The sequence below is a fragment of the Neltuma alba genome, unplaced genomic scaffold (assembly GCF_004799145.2).
Source record: "Neltuma alba isolate B1F8T4 unplaced genomic scaffold, ASM479914v2 tig00006102_pilon, whole genome shotgun sequence".
Taxonomy (NCBI): Eukaryota; Viridiplantae; Streptophyta; class Magnoliopsida; order Fabales; family Fabaceae; genus Neltuma; species Neltuma alba.
In genome coordinates this window covers 52,610-62,830 of record NW_021634349.1, presented here as the reverse complement: position 1 = coordinate 62,830, position 10,221 = coordinate 52,610, and the positions used below count along the sequence as shown (strand labels likewise).

At 36.3% G+C, this 10,221-nt stretch overlaps 2 protein-coding genes across 2 annotated transcripts; both read right to left on the bottom strand.

The window, feature by feature from the left end:
• Positions 1-613: 613 nt before the first annotated feature.
• On the bottom strand, positions 614-3,494 carry LOC114749578 (peptidyl-prolyl cis-trans isomerase Pin1). The gene is made up of 2 exons (XM_028938084.1): positions 3,080-3,494; positions 614-964 (listed from the first exon to the last, which is right to left on the bottom strand). The coding sequence occupies exons 1-2, from the start codon at positions 3,324-3,326 to the stop codon at positions 840-842; spliced, it is 372 nt and encodes a 123-aa protein (XP_028793917.1). The 5' UTR covers positions 3,327-3,494; the 3' UTR covers positions 614-839.
• Positions 3,495-6,024: 2,530 nt separating this feature from the next.
• Positions 6,025-8,482, bottom strand: LOC114749566 (peptide methionine sulfoxide reductase A5-like). Its single transcript, XM_028938070.1, has 4 exons — positions 7,900-8,482; positions 7,142-7,254; positions 6,918-7,062; positions 6,025-6,523 (listed from the first exon to the last, which is right to left on the bottom strand). Exons 1-4 carry the CDS (start codon positions 8,200-8,202, stop codon positions 6,326-6,328), a joined length of 759 nt encoding a protein of 252 aa, XP_028793903.1. The 5' UTR covers positions 8,203-8,482; the 3' UTR covers positions 6,025-6,325.
• Between the last annotated feature and the right edge of the window lie 1,739 nt (positions 8,483-10,221).

The window sequence follows — 10,221 nt, the reverse complement described above, 5'->3', positions numbered from 1 at the left end:
TTGTGCTCTATGAAATTTTTTGAATGCGCTATAAACTCAATAGAATAATAAAATAGAATAAGGTGAGAAATACAACTAATAATGTTAACTAGAGGGGGAAAAATCAAACATCAATAATTTGTGTTGGCCCAATCCAATCGCTTGACCATCTATCACTTCATTGTATTTTTCACCATATTCACCGATATCCATCGAATTCACCCCAATACAACAACCAGCATCGCTACTTAATTAGTTGTGAATTCCACACTCACCATTGCGCGCGTCACCGTTTTAGGGGTCCTAGACCCATGTGCTTAACGCCATTTAAGGCTACATTAGAATCACGCCATGTTATGCCAAGTTTGAACCATCAAGGCAAACAATACTCTTAACATTTAAGGTAGGGATACAGGACCAAAATGACTCTGACCTTGGTCTAATCTTTGCAACAATTTCTTATTTGTTTCAACTTCCTTATTTTTCTTCAAACTACGTCAGCTGCCCGACATGACAAAGCAGGATCACCGATGATGAGATCAGATTTACGCAACTGACTCCACAATAACGAATGTAGGAAGAACGGGCACCTATTATAGCTGACCGCATTACCAACAGACCGAAACCACGCTTGTAATTCCAAAACCTTGTTTCATTGTCGTCACTCGACATTCAAATTACAAGCATACACCTCCAAGTTTATAAATGCAGTATCAGTGTATTATCACTCAAGCGCATGGCTCAGCGAAGTTTAAAAACATCAAAAGTTAATGACAAGTAAGATGAACAAGAATCACACAAATCTTCAAATTAATGTTCTCCCAAACAAGAAATGAGCCTCTAAAAAGAACTCCGTGTTCTCAACCTGTTCTCATGATAATGTGGACTCCGCTATCAGTATCCACGATGTCACTAATCTCACCAACTTTAAGTCCATAAGTTGCTTCTTCAAAAGGTTTTTGCATCTGGCCACGACCAAAAGGACCTGCAGTCAAGAAACACACATGTAGAACTTAGTGCTAGAGACGCAATTGAGGACTTAGTTCGCTTCGCATATGAATGTGACATCGAACCATGGATCCAAGTCTTTAAGATGTTCAAACAACTTCATTTTTGAAAGCACTGTTAGATCTTAAGCACTGTCATTAGTTTTAAGCAAACTCAGGTGTGTGTATTATCTTGGTAGGCATTTGACTTTAGAATTAAACTAATGAGCCGCCATGTACTACCCATGTAACAACCAATGAGTACAGCCAATCGGCCCAAAAGCTATTGTTATCATAAATATGTAAAAGCGTGCTTGTTTTTAAGCATTATCAGCTAGCTTTAGTTCTTCCTATTTATATTTAATACAGCAACATGAGCTGGATCACTTGAGATCTGTATATCCTTGCAGAGAGGATCAGAGCTGGATCACTCATAAAAGCCGCATTGACTTTACACTTAAATCAGATATCCAAGCCATTTATAATATGCATCGAACAAATCAAGCGACATGTTAAAAGATTTAGATTCAAGACCCCAGTTGCCAGAGAAGTATTAAGTGAGAATGCCCTTGTCAGTATGAGCGGGAAAAAGAGAGGGAAGGGAGTACAAAAACCATAGAAGTGAGAATTTGAGGATATCTTTATTACGGAAAACTTAAAAATATACAAATGCTGCTATCTTAAATCTACCATCAATAAGTTCGACATATGTTCAAAAGCCATGCTAAAAAACAAATGAATATCGATAAAAATACAGATGTAACTTTAGAGTTGATAATGGATGGATGGGAAGACCAAGTTGAAACAGTACATTATAATCCATGAATTGCTAATATTCCTCCAGCGACAGAAAGAGCGCATATTAGAAAGAATATCTTTGGAAGTTTAAGTCTGATATTCTGTTAAACACCTGGAATTTTGTACGTATCAGAATACAAAGAAATTCTATCATTACAATTTAAAAATGACGCCAAAAGCGACACTCCTGGCTAAGCATTATCATAAGTAGCCACTTAACTTAACTGTATCTTTCCAGGGTTGGGGGGTAAGGACATTCGATAATAATAATAAAGAAGTTGCAACTTCGATGTCACACACCTTTTGAAAGTTCCGTTGTTTTGACATTGGTGCAGGGCAAAAAAAATAGATTAATACCTTCATTGAAGCAAATTAGCTCCTCACTTGATCCCTCGTACAATACCAAGTGGGGTAATGAGTAAGGAATGACGTGTACAACCAAGTGTTATGTTTATTAATCAACAGCAAAAATAACGGTTTATGCTGCTTCCTTCAGTTAACATTATACTGTAGTTTCAAGAGAAAAAACTCACTTTTCACTTCTCCAGTCATCGAATTTCATGAACTCAGGGACCCTAACGATTCTGTGATCCTCAATCAGGATAAGCTAATCAAACCCCAGAAGATTCTGATATAAGCCAATCGTCCTAGGGTCAGAGGATCCAAATCATGATTTGAATTTTTTATATGGATTGCTACTCTGAGCATAACATCCTCAGAAAACTTTTGATAATTACATATAAAAGATAGCAAGTCATATAACTTACAGGAAAATTCTACTTTTAGAAGAGATACAGTTTAAGCTCAAAAATTGATCGATAAGGGATACTTGATTTATATGAACTTGGAAGTAAAAAATGCAAGCATACTTCTTTAACGGCCATGACAATACCAGGTCACTCTTGATTACTAGCTGACAAATGCTTCTCTAGGGTTCATATAAAACCCCTTCAACAAAGCTATGAGGTCATAGAACCCTCGAAGATGAAAAAATAAGGTTATATTTGGATCCTCCGAACTAATCTCATTTCTTGAGACCCTGAAAGACAATAAAATTTCCTGACATGATTTTTAGATGTTAAATTTTCGGCCAAATGAATATATGACTTTAACAGCCGCCAGGAAGGTTAGCATAAATAGAAACATTCGGAAAAAAGCATGTGATCAATACCGTTAACAAGTAATTCTCTTCTCTTTGATCGAAATAAGAGCGTGCATTAAAGAAGCTAAACTATGGTAACATAACTAGTTTATTTCGCGGATCTTCATCAGAGAAGGTCCAACGCAAAAAAAAGAGAGAGAGAAATATCACTGACCAAGATCACCGCCTCGCTTGGCAGAGCTGCAATCGGAATAACGAGAAGCAACATCTTCGAACTTAGCCTTCCCGGAAAGGATGTCGTCACGGAAGGCCTTGAGCTGAGAAACCGCGGTATCTCTGGTGGTATTTTGGATAACACGGCCTTCGGGATCTTTCCAAGAAGCCTTCCGTCTAGAACCTTGGTGCTTGATCAATATGTGCGATGCCCTAACCTCACCACCCTGCCTGTTAGACGAGGACATTTTCGCAGCCTTCTTGTGCCTTTCCTTCTTCGTTCGATCCACCGCCGAGATCGAAGCTTTCTTTCTCTTCCGATCGGCCTCTATCTTCGCAGCTAGAATCCGCGGTAATTCAGATAAGGGCGAGGACTGGCGACTCAACAGGGTTTGGAGCTATACGGTTGGGAGGAAGCAAGGAGTTGCCTGCATATATAGTGGTGGCGGAGGGAGGACTCAGACTCAGAAAAAATAATAATAATAATAATTGAAAAATAAAAAAGCAAGTGGAAGAATCGGGATAGGGTCCTACGCAATCACGGGCACAAACAATAACCCGCATCTCGACCGTTCATTCAGCTCCCATCGTGCAATTCGGACTAAATCATAATTTACACAATGGGTCTTGGGAGAGTAATTTTTTGCTCAAAAATAATAAATAAATATATTATATTATAGAATACTACCTCCTATCCTTAATATAAAAGCTAATTGATTAATTTGAGTGGATTAAGAAAATTAGTTAAGTTAGTAATTTGTAATAAAAATGTATTATTTTTCATAAAATATCCTTGCTAATCAGATGTATTAGTTAGAAATACTATTATTACAAAAATCATCTTGAGAATAATGAATAAATATGAAAGACAAAATAAATTGGGATCTTACATTTATGACCAAAATAAAAGTCAAACGAACTCTTATAGACATTATAGAAGAATCCCTTCCAGGTGATTGGTAAGTAGTCGACATTATAAGTGAGGCTCTTAGAAGAAAAAAATTTAGAGAGATCTCATAAAAAAAGTATAATAGTATTATACAAAGAAGTTCTTGCAACTTTTTCTATCTCTGACTGATAACACAGTGGGATTGATAAACTAGATCAAATAGTTATATCAGCGGAATAAAACAGCTTCTAGTAGTACATAATTCTATTCCTCTCTGGGGTTAGTCCATATTGCCTATGGCCAAGTACGAATTTGCTCACAAATAAGCCTACGTGAATTCAAACTAGCTCATGGATATGTTAAGACTTACAAGGGGCACACTTGGCCTTGCGCTTGGGCAACCTTGGGTGATGTTGTTGGAGTTTTAGTGTGTGAGTGTGTCAAAAGAAGTTTTATATTACTTAAAATTGAGAAAATCTTAGTGTTTATTAAAATGTGAGCTTGATATAATAAAATAACTGAGAAGAGGAGTATTTAGAACTGACCGTTAGAGATGACTATTAAAGTATTTATGTGTTTTTATTGGTCAGTTTTATTCTTTCATTAACCAGATTTAATGGCTTTAAAATGATTTAATTCACCTTAATTAATTATTTAAAACCGCTCTTTTAATTGACATTAAAATCATACTTAATTAGCATTATGGCAGCCCAATGGTCACATATTATCTGCCTATAAAAGGCAATGTGCGGTGTATGATCAGTAAGGGTCGAGTTCTATCCCCGAGCCCTCCTCTCTCTCTTTTCTCCTGAGTTTTAAATTTCTACTATTCTGTCATCTTGCTCCACGCAAGAAGAGTTCGTTTAATCCTGGGGAGTGCCGCCTTTTATTCTAATTTGTATGACGGAATAACTCTTAAGGACAGTATTCTTAAACACGACTCGAACCATATTTTTATTATTTTGCAGGTGTTATCAAGAGATGTTCTTAGAGAGAATCCTTTTGAGCATTGATAAAGGTTTGTTGAATCCTCCTTTTGGTTTTTTTTTGTTGCCCTGAATCCTTCTTTCGGTTTAAACATTGATAACTTAAAAATATTGCACCCATGGCTTGTGATATCAATTGTCTTTTGAGAAAAACTTTCACGGATAATTTCCCAAGCTCCAGAGACTACTTGGATGGAAGTGAAATTATGATTTTAAAAATACTTTTATGATATAAAAAGTTTATCTCATTTTATAGAAAAATACTTTTTAAAAGTATTTTTCTATGTTGACAAACACTCATCTAGTACAGTCATTTCACAAACATGAATGTCGGTCAGATGTTATTATAAGATGACGTGGCAGGATATTTGGATCTTCTAAAAAACTTGCGCGAATGGTTAACGAATATAAAATCACTAATATATTTAATTAATTAAATTAATAAACCATTTAATAATTAATAATGTTCATTTCTGACTTTCTTATATTTCAAAATTAATGATTTCATTTTTCATTCTTTTAAATTCTTAAAATTATTTTTATACTAAAATAATATGCAATTAATAAACAATATGTCAATATATGAGCGTACCATTTTCTTTTCTTCTTTTTTTTTGCTGACGAGTGTATCATTATTCGATACATATAATTTATATTTATAATAAGTTATGAATAATCTGATTAGTTTTTAAAATTTAACAAACTAACTGAATAATAATTTCTAGTTCGTAAGCCGCATTGGTAATGATTAATTAAGCCCCAGCAGTCAGCCTTCTATCCAACTAGGTGAAATTTTGAATATTACAACTGCTATGATCAAGAAACAAGTTTTGCAGGTTTAATTTTCACTCTTGAACGAGATATTTATTTGTATTTCAACTCTTCAAATGACCACACCACCCCTCCATCAAGAAGAACAATGCTCGAGTGTAGATGACGATATTGAAAATGTTCAATATGTCCCATGCCCATACGAACACAATCCCTTCTTAATGGAAGACCTAATTGAAAAATCAATTTTAATTTTAAATCTAAGACATTTTTCATATTTATCATTTTTTACAGAACACGTGGAGAAATAAACTACATAAATTTAGAGTTTGCATTGATCTATACATGACATAATTTATAATCTATAAATGACAAGACCTGATGTTTTTCTCCAAAAAATCTTATATAAGAATACGTTTCTGTGTAACCCAAAAGAGACAACAGTATCAAGAAAAAGTACAAGGCAGAATGATAAAACTGCACAGCCAGATGATCTGGTTTTTCCTCTAATGTGTAATTCTGATTTTTTCTAACAACCAGAGTGCGTAATCTAAGCACGCAATTGATTCATGAAAACAAGAGGTTCTTCCCCAGATGCCAACTAGAATTCCCTCAAAAGGGGCCAACCCTTTTTCACAATCTCATTGATCTTTGCATCAATTTGTTTCTGGAGTTTTGGAGGGCAAAGCTCCGCCACATACCCATTCAATTTTGTTGCCATACTTGACCTGTCAAGTTCCTCTTCAGGCAGATTACCAATTAGCTGAAGAAGGAAGGGGTTCTGCTTGAGTTCAAATTTCTGCATATTTAAGATGAAGAACGTCAGGCAGCGATTACGAGGGAATAAATACATGCTTATTACCAATCTTCTCTCAGCTACAAAAATAAAGCTTCATTACGCTTGTTTGTGTGTGTGTAGGAGGATAAACCCAAACAATTATTGCATACAAGTAACCATATTATAGTACAGCAGTATAGCTCTTCAAAAAAGAAAAATGAGCATTAGCAGATAATAATCCTAGTGGTCCTACTCTTGAAATAGATGAGCCAAACCGGCAGCAGCTTACAGGTCTCGGACTCATGAACAGGTTCTGGAGTGCAACTAAAATTTGCTCAAGCATTAACAGATGAGAAAAGTGAACAGTCGAAGGAGCAAACATCTTTCTAGGTAACATCAATATAGTATCACAAACCTGATGCTCAGGTTCCGCAAGATAAAATTCTCCGAGTTCCTGAATTTGGGTGGTCACAATGCTGCTTCTTGACCTGGTTTGTTCATTCTCTTTGCTGATGCTAGCCAGTCTTGATTCTTCAGTTCCATTAGTAAAAATAACAGATCTGATATGGTTCAGTGATTTGCATGAGGTTCAAATGAAGGAAGACCATAGGAAATTGATGCCAGCATCATGATTCGTACCTGTACTGATTACCCACGTCAGGACCTTGGCCAAATACTTGCCTGGGATCATGACTTGACCAGAACACATTCAAAAGCTCCTTATAACTAATCAGCCTGGGGTCATACTCAATCTGCATCATCATATTAACCCATAATGGTAAAGTTAATAAAATCATTCAAGTTGATGCCAACAAAGTAAGGGCAGCGATTATATTTTGTTCATGTACATATCATGGGACGTTTTCAATATATCTGAATACAAAATGCACTGTCCAACGATTACAATACCTATGAACGTGATTCCAAATGATCAGAGTGTTAGTCATCCAAAAGTGAACTGTTAATCATCTGTTAATTTTGTCAAAAACTTTAAAACGTTAGGGCCAATACGTTTCTTTGTGCTGAGAACAGTGGTAATTGCCATTCCATTCACTGTTACATAAAAGCCGAGAGATCCATATGAATAGGACTGTGTGATCGTGCATCAATTTTATCGGGTGCTAACAAAGACACATCAGCCTCTAAATTAACAGAAACTGATTGCTGTATCTGATTTTTTTTCGGTAGATACTTTATACGGGAGAAATTGAACAATAAAAGATAGGAAGCAAACTTATTGGTTGAATTGCGACAGTCAAACAAGGGGAAATTTCTCAGGAAACAGGACCAGACAAAGTTTCATTTAGCTTAGCTATGACCCATTTATTTCCTCGGCGCCAAGAAACAGAAGAAGAAACATGAGATGCTTAAAGGATCGTTTGAGAAAGTGGAAATACCTGAACGGCTTCGGCGTGGTCACCCAGGTTTCTATATTCAGGACTTCTCTTGGATCCGCCAGCATATCCAGCCCTAGTCCGGATGACGCCAGGCAAGCACCCGAAGACGGCCTCGGATCTCCAGAAGCTTCCCATAGCGAAAACCGCGATCTTCAAGTGTTGTTCTTGGTCTGGCAAGTCCTTGTTGAATTCAGGGCCCCGATCCGGAGTTCTGATGCACAGAGCCTTGTTAACGATTAACCCGATGATAACCGCACAGATTAAGTGGCAAGGGACACAAGCATTTTTCTTTGAAACAGCCATTGTATTGAAGCGATAAAGCTATGCGGGTATGCGGAGACGAAGGATAATTCAGAATCACAAGGGTTTAGCACTGGAAATCACAGGGTGCTCCACATTCAGGCGAGGGAGAAATATCAGCTGTCGTTTTAGAGGTGGACTATGCGAACATCCTCCCAGCAGCTTGTCGTTTTGACGGTCCTTCTCTACTGTTATTGTAGCCTCACCGACGACTCATATAAGGTTAGCGTTTCTGCTCTTAACAATGACCGGTAATATATCCTTCGTTTGCTTTGTGCTTATTGGGAGGCTTTTCTTTCCGCCGATGCTGCCGTTTCGCCTAGATGTAAACGATAGAATATAAGTAGAACCCACAAGATGATAATGATTTTCTAACGATGAGGGGGAGTTTGTTTAAAATTATTGTCTCCACTCTAACAACTAACTAAATCAGTTCAATCAAAAAATTAGTTAAAAAATTAATTAAAAAATTATGTAAGAGACATGATTTTTTAATGAATACAGAAAGGAATGAATGAGAAAAAAGAAAAAAAGAAAATGCGAGAAAAAAAAACGAAAAAAGCATATTAAAAATATATTAAAATTTTAAACATACACAGTGTTACTTATATACTACAAGCCATATATAAGAAAATGTTAACTTATACAGATCGGAAAGAGAGAGAAAAAAGAGTTTTCCGTTTGAGGACAGAGAGATGGGAGAGGAGGGGGGGGGGGGAGTTTTTTTTTAAAAAAAAAACATGGAGACATGTTAGGGAGGGTGAACCACCAATTTTCCATTCAAGGATGAAAATGGAATTCTGAGAAGAATTGGGGAAATGAGAAAAATGAGAATATCTTCCTAGTTCCTACTCTTTACCTCAAGATGTTCCCCAAGTTTTCTTTACTGCCCTCATTCCTCCAACTACATTCACTTTTAGAAAACAAATTAAATGAACTGACCCTAAATTTAACTGCGTTATAATTTAAAACAAAAACTTGTAAAAAAATTGAATTTAATTCAAAGATCCTTTTCTTGGTTTTGGTCCACACCCTTCCCTTTTTCCACCCTTTTTTGTATTGGTTTGGTTATCGGGCAAATTACCTGTTGATGAGTCATCTTTGTAACTCTCTCTGTCTCTCATAAAAAGACAACTATATTAAAAGAACATTTAAAGTACAATATTCATAGTCTACCGAAGAAATTAGGATCATTAATACAAAAGTAAACGTTGGAGAAGGATTTAAACATGCAAAGAATAGCAGACCAAACAGCATTGGGGAACACTGTTGTCGCAGTTCTGCTCTGCAGGAAAGATTTAGCGTAAATGACCATTAGGTTGTGATGAGGTTGCCATTCATTGCACTTGAATATCCAACAGATCAAGAATCGTAGTGAAGATGCGTAGAAAATATTTTCCCTTTAAACAGAGAAATTTATTCCACTGGATCTACTCTACTTTGATGGTTGTCCCCCTCTCAACTTTTCAATGAACTGATAAAGTACTTCCTCCAGTCATTTTTACATGCCTTTAATGATTTCTTTCCTAAACTTGAGAAAATTGACTTTAATTAGATAAATATGAAAAAATTTACAGCTATTTAAAATCACTGTTACATTTAATCGTGGGGAAAGACAAAGGCATTTAAGAAACTGTATCATCGATGTTTTATTAAATGGAACGCGATACTTGAAATGTGGAGCTGGAGCATACGAACCAAGACATTGATCCCAATGAAACCAGGTCAGGTGCCTTAACGCAGGAACAAACGCAAAGTAGCTACCAATAAATTGTCCAAAACTATCGGCCTTGGAAGGAACAATTTAGCACCCAACCAACCTCAGTTCCAAAATCATTCACAAGAACAAGGGTCTGCGCAACTACAACACCCAGACAACAACTTGGTCCAACACTTGAAATCTTAAACCACAGAATCACAGATCATCAGTTTCCAACAATGCATGTCTTCCTACTTGACAATTAAAACTCGTTCCCAAAGGGCGACCATCAGTGTCTGAGGCTCTAACCCTTGAATTGAATA

What these genes read in the sequence shown, in the direction of transcription:
- LOC114749578 (XM_028938084.1), bottom strand. Translation starts at nt 3,326, where the DNA reads ATGTCCTCGTCTAACAGGCAGGGTGGTGAGGTTAGGGCATCGCACATA. An exon ending in CAAGCGAGGCGGTGATCTTG is followed by an intron (nt 965 to 3,079) that starts GTCAGTGATATT and finishes TCTTGACTGCAG; the next exon opens with GTCCTTTTGGTCGTGGCCAG.
- LOC114749566 (XM_028938070.1), bottom strand. Translation starts at nt 8,202, where the DNA reads ATGGCTGTTTCAAAGAAAAATGCTTGTGTCCCTTGCCACTTAATCTGT. An exon ending in GACGTGGGTAATCAGTACAG is followed by an intron (nt 7,063 to 7,141) that starts GTACGAATCATG and finishes GAACCATATCAG; the next exon opens with ATCTGTTATTTTTACTAATG. An exon ending in TTGCGGAACCTGAGCATCAG is followed by an intron (nt 6,524 to 6,917) that starts GTTTGTGATACT and finishes TTAAATATGCAG; the next exon opens with AAATTTGAACTCAAGCAGAA.